General features: G+C 36.9%; 1 protein-coding gene across 2 annotated transcripts in view; it reads left to right on the top strand.

Moving 5' to 3' along the window:
• The window catches only part of SPOCK1 (SPARC (osteonectin), cwcv and kazal like domains proteoglycan 1), a 528048-nt gene that overhangs the window by 258777 nt on the left and 250564 nt on the right, over positions 1 to 18707 (top strand). For both annotated transcript variants that reach the window (XM_087955273.1, XM_087955274.1), the window contains exon 4: positions 14723 to 14837. In XM_087955273.1, coding sequence (XP_087811399.1) covers positions 14723 to 14837 — 115 coding nt within the window. The remainder of the gene's footprint in view (positions 1 to 14722; positions 14838 to 18707) is intronic.

Here is an 18707-nt window from a genome sequence, read left to right as displayed (position 1 = left end):
TGAAGAATAAATTTTGCAATGTTATTCATTTAACACATGACCTACAGCTACGGTATAGACTAATGTTCCGAGTCTCCAATGGATTTCTACCATTTGAATTTGAGAGTTTTTCTTTCAGTTCATATGTCTTATTTCATAGTCCTGATCCATAAATATGAAATATAATAGAAAAATGTCTCAACCACTATGATTAGTTCTTTCTCACAGAGTTCAGTTCAGTTATAGCATTTTGTGATGTCCAAGGAAGAATGGACACAGGAATTTGGATTAACCATAGCAAAATGGTCTGTTGTCTCTTCATAGGAAAATAATTCATAAGACAGTTCTGTAATGTAATGGTGTATATTGTGTATGCAGATACATATACACATACATACATATTTCCATGTACTGCTGCTGTGGATAATATGTACTTGTTGGTCTTTATTTCCCAGTTAATTCAAGAGCTCTGGGAAGAACTTCAGAGGATTTATGGGTTTAATAAAAGGCTTAGGAAGTTATGAATAATAAAAGGTCAGCTAGAAAACAATGAAGAAGAAACACTCAAGTAATGGGTGAATTTTACGTTTTAATGTTAAAGTAAAAAATTTCGAATAAATTGACTTTAGGGAGAAATTTGACACATGCAAGATAGCTGACCTTTTCTTGGCTTTGAGCCAATGGTAACACTCAGTAGGTTTGGGTAGACAGAAAAACTGTTTTTGGTGAGTTGTTGATCTTGCTTCCATCCTTGACATATTTGTGATTTTTTTCTGATGGCTGCCATCTGTTACAACATTTTAGATATTTATCTGGTTGTATTCAGTGAGATTTCCTTGACATGGCAGCTGTATATTTGAGATGAAGGGTGAGACAAGTTGACTCTTTGAAAGACATGGGTGGTATGTCTTTCATGATGTGGCTCTATTTCCTACCCACCTCCTTATGACTTTCTGGTAGGATTTATATAGCAGAAATTTTGACATCCCAGCAAAATGGAGTTGCTTTGGAGGCCTTGCACCATCATACGCAGCTGGTTCTTTGCACAGTGTAGCTTTGCTGGGAAAAAATACCTGCCTTATGTTTGAATTAGAAAAGAAAATCAAAGAACTTGCCAAGCTGAGAGAAATGAAAGGTTTTATTGTGAACTTTTCTGGATACTCCTCTACAGCTGCTGAATGGAAGTGGGGTTGTAAGGAGCCTATTTGTTGTGACAGGAGGGAATTGGTTGAAAGATAGATGAAATGATGGGTGTATAGCCAACAACAGAAGTTCTCCTTGTATAAGATATATAAAACAGCTATGAAGTGTTTCTTATATCCCTGTGATTTGTTTAAGTGGTCAGACAAGGAAATCCAAATTGTTTAGAAAACTGAAACAGTTTTCCCATGAGGAAATACCACAAAATGTTGGGCCTTCTTACCTTTTTTGGGGGGGGGAAGATGAGGAAGAATGTTAATATAATTATGGAAACTTACCATCATATTATTATTATTATTATTATTATTATTATTATTATTATTATTATTATTATTATTATTATTATTATTATTATTATCTCCATAAGACACACTTATTTCCCCCCCAAAAAGTGGATGGAAATGTCTGTGCGTCAGTGCCGGTTTTTTGGTAAATAGCAACCGGGCCGCGATGGCAGAGTTCTTTTACAGTGCTGAACCCCACCTCTTCTATCTTTGTCACTGCCCTCCTCTTCTGTCTCTTTTCTGCAGTGCAGGAGTCAATAGACAGAGCTGGCACATGAGAGGACACCTACTTGTGGTCCTCTCAGGCTCCGCCTGATTTTTTATGTGTGTAGAAAGTACCAGAAAAATAGATTCTTTACAAGTAGTTGGAATAACAAAACACGCAGTTCTACATACTTAAATTGTGCCATGTGCTACTTCAAGATGTTGGCAATGGGTACTAATTTTAAAATTTATGAAAATTTATGAAAATAAGGCTACTGTTGGTGAGCACTTAGCATGATGGGTATAACTACGGTGATGTTTCTCACAAATCAGTTGCTTGGAGCAGGGCAGGATGTTGTTGTGCTTCGTTGTTGTATGTTCGCCTGATCCAAAACATTGATTTCATATCCCTAAAGTCTTCTGTACCTTACATGTACAGTTGTCTTTGGGCCCTTAGCAGGGGTGAAATTCAACCACCTCGCACTACCTTGGGAGAGGTGGTAGGGACTATTTGAATTGGTTGGCCCCACCCACACCCACCCACCTTCTTCCTTTTAGAGACTGAGTCCCACCAAGCCACAACCACCAAGTCACGCCCACAGAGCTGGTAGGGAAAGTTTCTGAATTTCACTCCTGGTCGTTAGGGTACTGAAATGAGAAAACTAAATGGAAAGAAGCCAGACATAAATTAAGATCTGATACTGGAATAGAAAACACAACATAGCTAAAGATTTTTGTCTAAGGCTCTGCCATATTGAGTCATTAAGTGCTCTGACTTCTTGCTTATTTGAAACTGAAATTAAAATTGGCACGAAAATTAGTATGGATTGGCCTACTTGCAACAGGCTGTATTTAATTAGGTGGAGGGTTGGATGTCCCATGTCCTGGACACACTTCTCCAATGCACACTAAGAATATGCTGGGACTGAAACTTGCAATATTTCTAAGCCACCTTGTCTTGTGCTTGTCTACAGATATAAAAAAAAAACCTGTTCTATTCTGACAGCATCTGACTAATCATGTATCTAATGGTGACATATACAATTTCCTTATAGAGGATGATGGTCTCCGCAAAGGCAATATGCATATCAATGGGGGGAACCTTCTACGGATGTGGGGAGGATAATTAATGAAATCCCAGTCAATGTTAAAGGGCATTTCTTTTGTGTGAGATAGCAAAATTTGTTCCTTTTTTTGGTAAGAGTAAAGATAGTAAAGAAATTGTAGCAAACTATGTATCATAGCCAGGATAGGTTGCCATGCCATCTCATAATGGCACTTACCTGCATTGCTGAGCAAGACCTGCATGAACAATTGTTTCAGCTCTTTTTTCCCCACTTCGTACTCTGCATATAAATTTTCAAATGTTCATGTCAGAACTTTCACACTCAGTGTTTTCAGTTAAAGAACTGGGATAGCAAAATTCAGGATTTCTTTCTCTTTCATCTTATTCCCATCATCTTTCCCAACAGATGATGAACATCGGCTCCTAGTAAATGATTAATGGAGAGTAATTTATCATTACCATATTTCAAAAAAATATATCTTAGGTTCCGTCATAGATGAGGAAGATGATGTGTTACTGTTTTCTATATCTGTACCCTAGCATAGTCCTTCAAGGTGTAAACTACCAGTTACTATTAATCCTATGAAAAGTAGACCATTATTATTTGCTTCTGTCAAAGCATATCCCAGGCTAAGGAGATATAATTTAAGTTTATGTTCGTTGCTATGCTTATGCTTACTTTTTTTTAAAATAAAGTTTTATTTGGGTTTTCACACAAAATACAAACATCTTTTTTGAAAATAGCATGGTCCCGGGTTGAACTTCTTTATATGGACACAAAATTCAATTTCACGCTCCTTTTTGTATTCTATTCCATATCTTATACTATTTTACATTTTCTATATAGTTTTTCCCCTCTTTTAATTTTCTCAATTTTATTTTGATTATCTCATCTCAATTCAAATCATTATATTTATACTTTTGTCTGTTCTGTTTCAATTTCATATTATCTTTTCTCATTAAACACATTTTCTCCTGTAGTTACTAATTGGAGTGTGACCCCTTTATATATTTTAACTACATCCATTCAACTCTTATTTAAACTTCAATATATACCTTAAGTTTATGACCTTCAATATAATACATAATACATAACTTCCAATCGAATTCTGCTTGGTGCATTCTTACAATACACACTATATTCTTTTTTTTTTTTTAAAGATTGTAAATATATGTAATTATAAACCCTCATTCCATTCCAGTTCAGTTCTTTCGTTAATAATCATTAAAATCTTAACATCTTTAACACTTCTTTTCAATTAAATATCATACTTCCTTAAAAACACATATAATCTCCATAATTAATTTTTCCCTTATTTCTCTTCACATATGTTTTATAAATCATTAAATATACCTTTTTATTACATTTATTTATTGACAAGCATTCCACTGAATTACGATAGCTTTTTTATCAGACATTTTAATCATACACTGTTTCATATTTTCTAAAATTATTTCTGTTTCTAATATAACCATACTATCTTATGTACCTTTGCAGAATCCCTTTTTCCATTAAATTTTCACCCATTATCTCTAAATAGGCCCTGTTTCTCTATATTTTGTTTCTGTTCTTTATGACTTCTTTTCCTTTCTTTCTTCCCTCTCATCTTCTCCTTCCCCTTTTTACCCCCTTGTCTCTCTACTTCTAATTCTCTCTTCTGCATTTCCCTCTTCTGTTGCTTTCTGATCTTATACTTATTTTTCACTCTATTTTTTTTTTTTTTGGAGTTGTTTTTCCCAATCTTAAACTTTCCATTCTCTTTCCCCCCTTTCCTTTTTTTCCCCCATCTAAGATTACTTGTTCATTAAAGATGGCTTCTTCTTTGTCGCAATCTTCTTGTTCTGCAGGCATTCCTTGTTGTTTCTCATAATTCCAAATCTCTATTTCTAAAAACTGAAATATGAAGCCAAAAGAACCTCTCCCTTCTTGTGCATCTTCTTTGCACTTGTTAAGTTCCATTTTCAGTTCTTCTAAAAGTGGAGCCATTTTAAACAGTTTTAAACAACCACCTGATTGATTTTAGTCATTCAAAACAATAACCAAGAATCCAGAAATCATCAAGTAATCCAGATAGTCCCGAGTTATATCTTCTTATTTCTTTTTTGACTTTCTCTTCCTGGGGTTTTTGTTGCAATATTTCAGTTAGAATGTATCTTTTGGAAGTCTTGTTGAGATTTTGCTGTAAGTTTTTTTTTAATTCCAGGCAGTCTCCTCCCTTCCAGATCCTGCCCTTTTATTCTTTTTCTCTCCTTTCCTGTTTTCAAAAGCTTTTAATTATCCAGAAATCTTTATTATCTCTTTGACTTTTTATTTTCAGCATTAAATGCCTATTGATGTCAAAGTGGATTTTTTTCCAATTTCTTACTTAAGTCTCTTAGCTGTCAGTATAGGAAAAGGAGAAAAAAAAAACCAAATCTTTTCCCTTTTCTCTCCCCTTCGCAGCTTAAAAATCTTCTTAGGGAACAATGTTATTGTTTTTTAATAGTTTCAATTCCAGGGGACCTTATTTGTTGCTTTTGCTGTTTGATCCAGTCAACCAAAACTTTATCCTCTTATCTTCCTCCTGCACATTCTTTTTCAGTCGAGTTCTTTGTGGTGGCCATTTCTGACCACCGCTGCAACCGCCTTCAGGAAAGGGAGTAATGGCCAGCTGGGGATGAGAGATGCAGCTCTCCTCAACCCTGCAGGCAGTCTCCCCCCTCTTCACCACCTCTACGGGGTGGCTTAGCCCCGAAACCAGCCGGCTCGGGGCGCTCCAGCGGCAAGCACAGATTGAAGCCTCGCAGGGACGAGGTTTCAGTTTGTCGCTGAAGAAACTCAAACCGGAAGTCCCTCTATGCTTATACTTACTTATGCAATAGAACATGTAGCAACCAGCATGCAATTGACATAAATGTTTAATGCCTTCAAAGTCTATGGAGATATGATTGTGTTACTTATTAGTTAAACAGCTGAATGGAAACTATTTACCAATAATATATTTTGATACTTGACATGGCAGCTGTATAGTTAAGCTGAAGGGTGAGAAAAGTTGACTCTTTGGAAGACATGGGTATGAACGTTAAGGCGTTATTTCCTACCCATCTCCTTATGACTTTCTGATAGGCGTTATACAGCAGAAATTTTTGACATCCCAGAAAAATGGAGTTGCTTTGGAGGCCCTGCACCACCATATGCAGCTAGTTCTTTTATACAGTGTAGCTCTGCTATGGTAAATGCCTGTTTGATATAGTGCTTTTGAATTTGAATTTGTATACTTATGATTTATATTGACTATTTCACAGTATGATTGATTGCTTATTGTACCCTATGATTATCATTAAGTGTCGTACCTTATGATTCTCGACTCCTGATGAATGTATCTTTACTTTTATGTATACTGAGAGTATTTACACCAAGACAAATTCCTTGTGTGTCCAATCACACTTGGCCAATAAAGTATTCTATTCTATTCTATTCTATTCTATTCTATTCTATTCTATTCTATTCTATTCAATAGAACATGTACCAACATTATGCAATTGACAAATATGTTCAACGATTCCAAAGTCTATGAAGACATTGTAATTTATTAGTTAAACAACTGAATAGCCATAGCAATAGCACTTAGACTTATATACCACTTCATAGTGTTTTACAGCCCTCTCTAAGCGGTTTACAGAGTCAGCATATTTCTCCTAACAATCTGGGTTCTCATTTTACTCACCTTGGAAGAATGGAAGGCTGAGTTAACCTTGAGCCTGGTGGTATTTGAATTGCCAAATTGCAGGCAGCTGGCCATCAACAGAAGTACCCTGCAGTACTGTACTCTGACCACTGCGCCACCACAGCTCATATAGAAACTATTTACCAACAATATACTCTTGACACTAAATACTGGAGAGTCCAGATACTAGAGATAAATGACAAGAAGGGCTTATGCATTTATCAAAGTTATATGGATACATGTTAATTGAAACAGAGTGCTGAAGAAGATATGTAGTCTTTTCAGTCCTAGAAGTCACTAATTATGCAACCAGGCATTCAAGGACCCTTAACTTCATTGTTATTACATATGCCAATAATGGTAGATTTAAGACTATGGCGATTTTACAATTATTTATATTCTGTTGTCAGTTATATAAATCTAATCAAAAAATTTTACAAGCAATATCAACAATCATAAATAAGAACAGCAATGGCAACATTGTTCCATACATCCCACAGGAAGCTGAGCGAATGGTCCTGTGGAGTTATATTATGAAAGGCAGAGTTTCTCAGGGCAGGCTTTTATATCAACAACCAATAACTGCCTAGCTTCAGGGCTCAAAGCTGCAAGAAAAACCCCATTAAGTCATGGGAAGTGCAAGAGGAGAAAAAATGCCAGTATTAAACTGCAGTGGGTATAAGAAATGGCTATATTTTCATGCTGACCAACAACTGCCTGAAGTGGCTTCATCCTAGCATGGAGTGAAATTTGTTGTTTTCCTGTGCTGTGTTGCATGTCTGAAGTCCTTAACTCACTGATAGAAGAGAATATTTGTAGCACAGAGTTGTATCTCAGAGTTGAATTGTGGGTCCCTCGTACTCTCCAAGCTTGGTTGTTTTCTTGCAGACATTTCATGACCAAACCATGATGTTACCTAGTTTGATAATGAAATGTCTGCAAGATCACAACCAAGCTCAGAGAGCACTGTGGACCCCACCATCTTTAACTCAAGTATAATCCTACAATCTATTTAATCCAGTGTCTATGAAACATTGCACAATTCTTACCAGTAGACCTAACTGTTCTGACCCAAATCTTGTTCCAAGAAAACAAACACGAAACAGAAGTAAAAGCAAAACCTTTTAATGCTTCTTTATGAATTCAATTCCTTCACAGTTAAAAGGCTGTTTCAAACTAATTGTCTCTGATAAGAACAAGCCTTGCCAAGGTTGTGCAAGGCTGCTAAGAATACTAGATAAAGTTACTAAGAAGTATTTCAAACACAAAGAGTCTCCAAACACCAACCAAGATACTCTGAATGTCCACAAGGCTTGAGTGCAAAAACTTATTTGCTTCCTGCAAAGAACTCTGGTTTCTCAGCTGGCTTTTACCTCTTAAGGGAGGGGCCATTACCTTGTAGCCTTACTCCCGAGTCTCCCGTGCTGCTGCAGCTGCTCTTTCCTTCGAGCAGCCCTGCGCGCACGCACACTGGGCACAGGCTCCTTGGGGACCTCTTCATCACTGCTGCCAGCCTCCACAATCTCCAAAGGCAGCATTCCACTCCCTGATGATCCTGGCCCCATCCCTGCATCACACACAAGCCCCTCATCTGAGTCCTCGCTCTCTGAGACTCCAACTGTCTGCACCTGCTGCCAGCAAACCACAACACTAACAGGCGTAGGGTCCAGCTGAAAAAGGCTTCTGGGATAGTCTTCACTGGCCTGCCTTCCTCTTGTTTTGTTGTTGTGTCTTCATTCAAAATGTAGTTTTACAAGCATAGAAGAGCTAACAATATTTGACTGGCTTTCATATGCATTTTTTATTATTACTTCCTACACTAAAGATCAGAACACAGTAATGCATCAATTTTAACAATTCCCCAAGTTTTGTGATTTATAATAGTGAAAAATGCATATATTAAAAACTTGCAGATGAATTGAAAAGTGGAATAGAATGCAACTCTGCTTAAATAATGCAAATGTTTTAGAGTATAAAATTGCCAAACTTGGCAATGTGTACAACTTAATAGTGAATCCCAATTGTAGATTAATGGGTTAAATGAATCTGTTATTCAGTTAGGTTAACTCAAGTTTCCCCAATCTGTTATCTTCCATATGTGTTGGGACTACAACTCCCAGATTTCCGAACCAAGAAAACTAACAAATCTGGAATACAGCTGATTCTTAAGAAATTTAATCTTACAATTTCAGTGGTATTATGCTGCACATGAGAGCAGCTTACCCTCTAAATGCTGCTTTTGCTGCTGCTAAGGGGTATGGAAGTAGTATAGAACTTATTTATGATTAAATACATAAATTAAAGTTCCCTTGTTTATTCTTGTTTATTAGACCTCTGAATTAACTTCCAATATTAGTAAACAGGAATTTAGTCTAAATGATAATTTGAACATTTGTATATTGCAGATTTTAGGACCTTTGTTAGTATGTGGATCCAGCAGGTATTAAGCTACATGTAATTCCTGATTTGAAAGACCTGAATATTTTTATGTAAATAAAATGGTGCAGTTTAATCTATCCACTCTGGATTAGTTGTTTGCATTACAATTTGGATGGTCACCAGGTTATCCTTTTTATTAGTTCATCCTACTAGAATCCATTTAACTCATCATGAGGAAAATAGTGCTACCTGCTGGCTGACATCCGTACATGCTTCACCAATGGCTGAAAATTGAATATTTAGCTGAAAGGAACCTCTGTATATCCAAGTCTTCCAGATCCCTGATGTCACTTGATATGTGCAGTATTTGGATTAGAACAAAAGTTGCTTTGGAATACACAGAGACATTCATGGCACCAACATATAACTTCTTAAAGCAATTGCATCTTTTCCTGGGATTGTATCACTGCCCTTTGCAGATGCAGCAAGATTCTGGGAAAGCTGTTTGGTTTATGTACTTGCAGATAAGTGCAACCTTCCCCGCCACACTCTGTTCTAGAGTCCAGTTTTCCCTTCTTGAAGGAAAGGAAGGCAGTCCTACTGAAAGTTCAGTTTCGATGTCTAAACAGCAAAGTTAGACTAAGCTCAAATCTCTATTCAATACAGATAGTCTGTCAGTCGGATCTCCAGCATGGGATTTTCTTCTCATGCATGCTTGCTATCACCTGCCATAGTAACTGGTGTGGGGCATAGCATTTGGGTTTGGGAAGAATGCTGGTGAGGTGAAGGCCCATGTGAACTAAAAGGGAGGTTTGCTCTCAAGAATTACTGCACTGCTGAGTGGAGTTGTTTACACCCAGTCAAGGCCAACTGTCCTAGAACTCCAGGTGGGCAAAATACCTGAAGATGAGCTTCACATGACATTATGTGGGACATGGATTGGACATTCAGCATAGGATCCTGGGGCGAGGGATTTGGGAAAATTTTCACTCTGTAGCTTTCGTACTTTTTGAATCAGATCTTGCCTTGCTTTCGCTGCTATCATTTCAAACTCAGTAAAAGTACCTCTTCTTTACTTCAATGGAGTCGGGGATTTTCTATCTTGGGTTTTGAACAGAGGCAGGCCTGACGCAGTCTGTCAACATCCAAGATGGCAACATCAAGGCCACGCCCCTGCGTGCCTTTTCAAAGTTGTCACAAGGAAGGCGGGGGGAGGGAGTCACACGGGCTACATGGATGGGTGAGGGATATTGGGCATTGCAAAGGACTCACAGAGGGGTGGGACAGAAGAGTGAGGAAAGAAGCAGCAGCATTTGAGGCTGGCATGGAACTAAGGAGTCCAAGGCCCATAATTCTTTGCTGGAACAAGCCTTCTTAGAGGGCAGGGCATGCCAAGCCCTCATAATCAACTGGAAGGTGGAAGAATGTAATGCTGACTAAACCTGTGTCACGACATGACAAGTTGAGAAAAGGTAAAGGAGAGTTTCTCTACCAACAGCATGGTCTCTTCCTTACTGGCTAGGCTTGGAACCATGATACAGGAACTTACGACCACAATTTGGATAAGAATTTCTATTCCTAAGCAATAGAGTTAAGTCAGTCGTGACCAATTTCACAACCCTTGTTGCCACAATTGTTTAGCGAACCACTATAGTTGTTAAGAGAATCACATGGTCAATATGGCTTCTCCCACTGACTTTTCTTGTTGGAAGCTGGCTTGGAAGGTCACAAATGGCAAGCATATGACTCTGGGATGCTGCAATTGTTGTAAATACTCTGTGAGGGAGATAGGAAGTTAATAAGTTTGGTATATAAGTAAATCAAATAATGTGCTGATTGTGAAATGTCTTGAACTTGATCATGTGACATTGAGGATACTGCAATGGTCTCATGTGCAAGGACTGGTCATCAGTCTCTTTTTTTCAGAGCCATTGTAGCTTCAAAGGGTTGCAAATTGAGGATTACCTGAGAATATGCAAGGAACTTTCATAATATCTAGATGGGTAGTAAATGATTGTTTGATTATGTATCATCAAGTCATTGTCAACTCTTAGCAACCACACAGATAGCTTTTCTCTATCATAATTTGTCTCTAACTTAGTCCTTCAGCTCTTCCAATTGTTTCTTTTCTTTAAAAAATCTGTATTGGTAGGGAGGTTGGGTTTTGTGAAATGGATGATTAGAATGCAGTATTGCAAACTAATTCTGCTGACTGACTGCAGTTTGATTCTGACCAGTTCAAGATTCACTAAACTTTCCATCCTTCCAAGGTCAGTAAAATGAGGAACCAGGTTGTTGGGCTTAAATACTGACTCTGTAAACTGCTTAGAGAGGACTGTAAAGCACTTTGAAGTGGTATATAAGTCTATTGTTTTTGCCATTTTTTGACATTAACCCATTTAAAAAATAAATACATATTTCAAGAAGGTGCTAATGTATCTTTTCATTTCAGCCCCTTTCCTAATGACATGTTTCTATTGTTGTTTGTGTTTGAACTCTGTACCCTAAAGGTGTAGCATAAGCTAAATGAACCATTTTATATTAAACCTGCTATTACAATACCAGCAAAACATCAGTAAGTTGCTATATCTGTCAGATGTGACAATATTTTAATTACCATGTATTGGGGAAAATCCAAATCAGTGGCTATTTTTCTTTCTCTAAAATTAAAACAGTAGGCCAAACTAAATACAATACTATTAATTACACAAGCCCAATAACAATGTAGTGCTACAGTTACCATAAAAATAGTATTGTAACACAAAAGTAATTAATTGTATTTTATCAATAAATACAGTATTCATGAGTTTGTGCGTATGTGTATGTATGTATGTATGTATGTATGTATGTATGTATGTATGTATGTATGTATGTATATGGTATTCAGCTTTGTTCGGGTATTTTCCCATGTCATTATAGTTGTGCTTTTAAAGTTGTAGCAACGTTTCGGCAGAATCTCATCTGCCATCATCAGGCTTTTGTATTGTGTTCGTCTGTGAGTCAGGCTTCACAGCCGTTTCTATTTTAAATTTGGTGCTAGCCTACTGCTGTGTTAGAATGGTTTTTTTCTTCATCCTGATTGGTTGGGAGTCTTGGTCTGTGTTTATTGGTCTTGGAGTTTGCTGTGCTCTGCTTGATTGGTGTTTCTAATATCTTCTGTCTGTTTTGTAGCATTTTTTGATTGGCTGGCAACATTGTGTTTCCTATATTGGAGGCTTTTAGTGCGGCTTGGCTTCAGGTAAAAGGACGGCTATCATTTATTAGGAAGCTAGGTTTCATCTGGGTGCCTGGTTGGGGTGTGTTTGAGCTGGAGGTATCAAGGGGGTGTCTGTTTATGCCCAGGTGTTTGCTTGGCTTGTGGTGTGGAGATTTTTTTGTTTGTGAGTGCAGGCTTCCAGATAATTGACAGTCTGGTGGAGTCATCTCTTCTATTCATGCTTTTAGGTCTTTTTTCAATCTCTATGGCTTCTCTGATAATTCTGTAGCTGGGGTTTTCTATAGTGGTTAGGGTTTTGTTGCCATTGAAGTCGATGCTATGACCTGTGGCTTCCATGTGTTGGACTAGTGATGAAGTGTGTTCCAGCTTTTTTACTGCATTTTTGTGTTCATCCAGGCGGGTACTTATTCTTCAATTGGTCTGTCCAATGTATGTGGCAGGGCATGATACACAGGGGACTTCATATATGCCTTGGTTTCCAGGTCAATCTTACCTTTGGGGTTTCTTAGGATGGCTGCTATTTTTCTGTCTGTTTTGAAGACAGTCTTGATGTGATGCCTGTGTAGTATCTTACTGATTTTGTCTGTAGTGCCTCTTATGTAGGGCAGGACAGCTATTCCATAGGTCTGTTCATCTTCTAGGTCTCCATTATGTCTCAGTGTGTTTTTGTGGATCGGGCCTGTGATTTTGCTTTTGTGGAAGCTGTTGGCTGTCAGTACTTTAGTCAGGGTGCATAGTTCATTATGTGTGTCTTGTCTGCCAGGCATTTGGTTCTGGCAATTAATGTTTTGGCCATGGAGTTTATCTGTGCTGGGTGGTGGTGGGATTGGGCATTGAGGTAGTGGTTGGTCTGCATTTTCTTCTGGTATATGGTGTGTCCTAGTGTACCATCTGTTTTTTTGTAGATTAGTACATATAGGAATGGTAGTTGTTTGTTTGTTTCCATTTCCATGGTGAATTTGATTTTTGGGTGTGTGCTGTTTAGGTGTGTTAGGAAATTTGTTATTAGGTTTTCTTTTCTATGGGGTCGAATAACAAATGTGTCATCAATGTATCTTAGCCATAGTTTGGGTTTGTGGGTGGTATTGGCTAGGGCTCTGGATTCGAATTCTTCCATGAACAGGTTTGCAATGACAGGTGACAGTGGTGATCTCATAGGGGCTCCTTCAATTTGCTTGTATCTTTGTCCTTTGTATATGAAATATGTGTTGGTTAAGCAGTGTTCTGCTAGTTCCATGAGGTGTTTGGGTGGTTGGTATTTATTTTTGATGATTTCTAGGGTTTCTTTTATCGGGACTTGAGTGAATAGTGAAACCATGTCAAAACTTACAAGCAGATCTTTTTGTTCCACGTGTAGATCTTTGATCATTTCCAAGAGGTGGTATGAGTTTTGTATATGTGAAGCTGCTGCTTTAGCATGGGGCTGTAGCTGCTTTGCTAGGTATTTGGCTAGGTTTTGTAGTGGTGCTCCTCTAGAGCTGTCTATGGGTCTGAGAGGTATGCCTTCTAGTGTATTTTGGGAAGACCATATAGTTTGGGGCATCTGGAAGATTTTTCTCTTGGGATGATCATCTGTTGGATCTCTTTGCTCATGTGGCTGGTTATAATTTTCTTCTTGGTTATTTTTTCCAGATATGTGGTTGGGTCCGTGTTTATGGGTTTGTATGTGGAGTCTTGGAGTAGGTCTGTCAATTTTGTTTCGTAGTCTTTTCTATCCATTACTACTGTGGCATTACCTTTATCTGCTGGAAGTATGATTATGCTGCTGTCATCCCTTAGGGCTTGCAGGGCTTTTAGTATGTATGTGTATACACACACACACACACACACACACAAATTTCAAATATTATTCGCTAATGAAGGTAATTTTTAAGTGTATTTTCAATAAGGATAGTATGTCCACTCCTTACTAAGGTTTGTGTGTCGTTCTAGCACTAGATGAAAGTGGAATGTTATGCTTTGGTTCATTTGAGAGTTATGTCAATAGAAGAAAAGCATATATTTTAATAACACAAAATTGCTAAACATTCACGATCAGGAATTGCTATATATTTAATTACACAATAGTAATTATTTAATACCTTGGCATGTAATTGTTATTTCAACAGATATAGAAAAAAATTACGCAGGCCAGTATTCTATGCATGACAGGCTTGAGGAATTCCATGTAACATTCTTCTTTATTAACATTAGTTAAAAGCAATTCTAGGATGCCAAAGCTTAGAAAATTGAACAGTGGAACTGATAAAATATTCCCTGTAATTTTGGTTTAGGATGATGATAAAATTAGATAATTTTTTCTTCAGGCCAGATCTATCTTATTTTTTAAAAAAATGTAACATATTTCATTGTCTAGCCATAGGAAGAAGGCAGTGGTAAATGTCTTTTGAACATTTTTGCCAAAAAAAACCCAAAGCCCACAACTTCTCTGAAAAAGTAAAATCTGACTTGAAGCATAGGGCTAGCTTAAAGCCCAAATTAATTAGTTTAAAAGTTCATTGAATGACCTTGACCAGATGACAATAGCTGAAGAATATTCATCACACAGAATTGGGAGGTCAAATGGGTTAAGTACTTACAGCATTTCAAAAATAGCTGAGAAGTGGTTTTGATTTTTAACTCCGTATTTTGAATGAATGAAAGGGGTAATCTTCTAAACAACTTCTTTGTGTCTTATTTTTAATAGCCCTTGACCCATCGAAAGATCCGTGTTTGAAGGTAAAGTGCAGCCCTCACAAAGTGTGTGTCACTCATGACTACGAGACAGCCACTTGTGTAAGCCGCAAACAGTTGGTACACAGGTAAGAAGCTGTGATTTATGGTTTCAATTAAGTATCTTTGTTCAGAACAATATCACATTTCTAGGTGATAATATTAAGTGAGGAAGAGAGAGAAGAAAGGAATGTTCCCCAGTCACTATAAACTGATTTACCTTGTGAAAAGTGCTACAGTGCTAAGCACTGCTGAAGTTTTCTATATTGGGCTTGTAGCTAATTGCCTCCCTGGTACTGTTATTTTGAAACACAGAGAAACCGTATGGCAATGATCATTTTTGGAGGGTGAAAAATATTTTCCTAGGACTGGAGCTACAGTTGGGTATTGAGTAGAGCTGTGCGTTGAGAACTTTTCTGCCCTCAACAAATGATTTCCAATGAAATGTGCTATTCGCAAGCAGAGGAGTCGATGAAATGTCATCGCTTCTGGCTCAGTTCTGTTTTAAAGCACACTTTCTCAATGAAAGAGGTTTCCAGGCATAATACAGGAGATTTGCCAGAGGTTGCAAGAACTGAACTTCCCTTGTAGTTCCTATTCCCTATACTGATGCAAAACAACTGAAGCTTTCTCGGAGACCAAAAGGCAAATTCACTGAAGATATGTTCTGTGTGTTTATTCACGTTGTACACACAGGCATATTAAAAGGTTTGGCTAAGTTCCCAGGTAAAATATCTGTCTCTCTCTAAAGTAGAGATCAGAGCTTTCAGTTTACATATAGATAGGTGTTTGTTAGAAACTTCAACAAAGGGGGAAAAAAGGCAAAATGTTTGTGGCAACATCACAACACAAATCCAGCTTTTTGTACTTGTATCCTGATGTACTTGTATGTGTGCCAAAAACAAATTCTTTGTGTGTCTAATCACACTTGGCCAAATTAGTTGTGTGTCTAATCACATTTGGCCAAAATAGTATTCTATTCTGTTCTGTGTCAGAGGCAAGCACATAAGACTTGGGATTTGTGCACATGCCATCATTTCCCTCTCTTTGTGGCATCTATGACAGCAACACTGACAGTTACATTTATCTAGAGAAGTGGAATATTTTTTTTTCTCATTCTACTTGTTACTTTCCTATGGCAAACAAAATTGGTGAACATGCAAAATATTTCCATCACTCCCAATCTTCGGGCTATCTGATATCCACTCTGTCTTTAAAAAAATCAACAGGGTACAATGTTGAGTTCATTTTTAGTCCTTGTCTGCTTTTAAAAACAGAGAGTTTGTGTATTACAAAGCCATATCTATATATTCTTTCTAGATCAGATTTTAAATGTATGTTTTCACTTAGCATTTCCATACATTCAGTTTTCCGGTTAGAAGGTCTAACTCTTTTTTCCTCTCTCTAAATAGTATGTGTAGCATGCCAGTAATACTTGAAATATGACAATAACCTATATTCTTTTCTTGATGCTGTAATATTTGAGAATGGTAATTATTGTGTTAGATGATGAAAATGGGAGGGGGAGAGTGGAAAATGATGAAAAGCAAAAAGTGTTTGATTTTATGAAAGCCCAAGAACTGGAAATTCCTTTGTCAAGGACATAGCTAAAGACTTTTGGCATGAATCTCTGTTTGATTAAGGTCAATTTGATTTAATATTCATTATCTAAAAGCAGACAACCAGAGGCTTACAGAAGCCCACTAATATATTTCTCTAGCAGCATCCTTCTTGTCACTTTTTTCAACTCCTAACAATAGTTTCCCAGTGATATAATGCTGTGAAACCAAAGATTCTATGGAAACATAATTATTTTTTAGCAATTATAATCCCATAAATTTTCTAATCATTATTTGAAGGCATTCAATTCAAATGCTTTCTTTAATATTTCAAATTCTCATTCCATACAATTTCATTATTTCTGGTTTTTAATACATGTCAGAGAGGCAGGGGATTTTCACCACACCATGCATAATGCTATACTTAATTTAATGTATTATACAGACATTAATGAATATATTTAATTATCATTCATGATCATGTGAATAGAAGTTAACATCAGGAAGGGAATTAGGTACAAGTAAAAAAAATATAAGAACACCATGACTATTAATCGTTGAAAGCGTTGTTCAGCAATGAAATTTGGACACTTATAAAATTTTGGAAAAAAAATAATTTAATTTCGTTAAGTGCTTTCTCTAAACCCTAATAACCTGGATAATGGTTTTTATGGCATGAACTTACCAATTCCAGACCTTTTCTGAATTTTCAGGTTTTATGTGCATTTAAGGTATACATCATGGTAACAAAAGATACGTCTATTTAATTTCCTACTATCATCCCTCTAAAACACACAGCAATGTATATCTCTGCCATTTGGTTTAACATTTAATGCAACTAATATAATAGTCAATGAAAGTTTACACTTGGAGTTAATATTAGAATATAAATACAATATTATACAATATGTTGTATTACTCATTATTAGTAAAGCAATGAAGCCTAATATATTCTATATCAGGGGTTCCCAACTCTCAATCTGTGGACTGGCACTGCTCCGCGACATGCCGGGAACTGGTCCATGCAAACAAGTGAAGCTCCATCTGCAGGATGCAGGCAGCCTGCAAAACCACACCCCCACTGGTCCATGGAAAAAAACCCTTCTCTGCAGAACCAGTCCCTGCTGCCCCGAACATTGGGGGCTGCTGTTCTATGTGATCATGAGAAATTTGTTTTGGAGTCAAGAGTGGGGAAAAGGCATTGGCAGTTCTATAAAAATAAATAGATCAAGGCAACAAAGTCAAAAAAATTTAGAGATCACAAATGTGTTAGAGTAAAATATATTTATTTTACAAGACAACCAAGTGATTTATTACAATCACTTTAGTTTCAGATTTTATGAGAAATAGTCACCTGGTAGCATATACTACTAGTAAGAATCTATGTACATTTGTAAGAGGGGGAATGTTCTGTCAAATGAAACATGATGAACTTATCTTCGGACAGATGGTGATGGAATCTGATCTGGATTCCCAGGAGGGAGGAAGTGCATTTCAGAGGAGCAAGAGACAACTCAGTTCAGATCGTTTGTTTAAGAGAAAAGGGTGAAAACAATGGAAAGTACACAACAATGTTGGATTATGTAGTGTTCTTTTAGCATATTTTTGCTTATTGATCTGGACAAGTTTTTTATTTCAAAATTACTCAATAGCTTGTTTTTTAATCATACCTAGGATATGACCAAGAAATAAAAGTATGTATGTATGTTTTTATAAATCTTTTATAAATCTTCCATTTATTTATTTAGCAACTTAAATGGCTTCCCAACTTGAAAACACATTCTAATCAACTAAGTCTAAATGTCTGTAAATGTATTCTATAATTCTGGTGTTCCTAGTTCTTTTCTGCCTTATTCACTTCATGTTTTGGTAGTAAGAAAAACCCATGTAAGTCCCTTTCAGGTGAAACACGCATTAGTGTCTCTTTTCAGACGAAGTGTGAGCCTTCCAAAAAAACCCACAATAAAAGTGTTCGTTTATTTTTTTGCTTAAATGTACACTAAAATTCTTTTGCAGATTCATTGTGTTTTAGAAAAGGTATAAAGAAGACAACTGCTGCTAAAACACAGAAATTTTATTGAGTTATAAAATCTTGAACAAACTTCATATTTCCTTATTGTATGGTTTGAAAATATTGCTATTATCATCCTCAAATTAACATCACACATCAGTACCCAGGATAAATATAAAGACCATCATAATACAATCTTGAAGCTTCAAATCAAATCAAATCAAAAGTTTATCCTGAAATATAGCATCCTACGTTTTATTTATTCCCAGTATACCTATATATGTACTACCTTGTTTAAAAAACGTATCAGAATAGCAATGTTGGACAGCACTTTTGAGGTCTTCTAGTCCAGCCACCTGCTCGGGTATTCCAGGCAAATGGCTGTCCAA

This window comes from Notechis scutatus, chromosome 2, assembly GCF_049901735.1.
Source record: "Notechis scutatus isolate UNSWTSFEM ecotype Mainland chromosome 2, rNotScu1.2, whole genome shotgun sequence".
NCBI classification, from domain to species: Eukaryota; Metazoa; Chordata; class Lepidosauria; order Squamata; family Elapidae; genus Notechis; species Notechis scutatus.
This window is presented reverse-complemented; position numbering and strand designations above follow the sequence as displayed.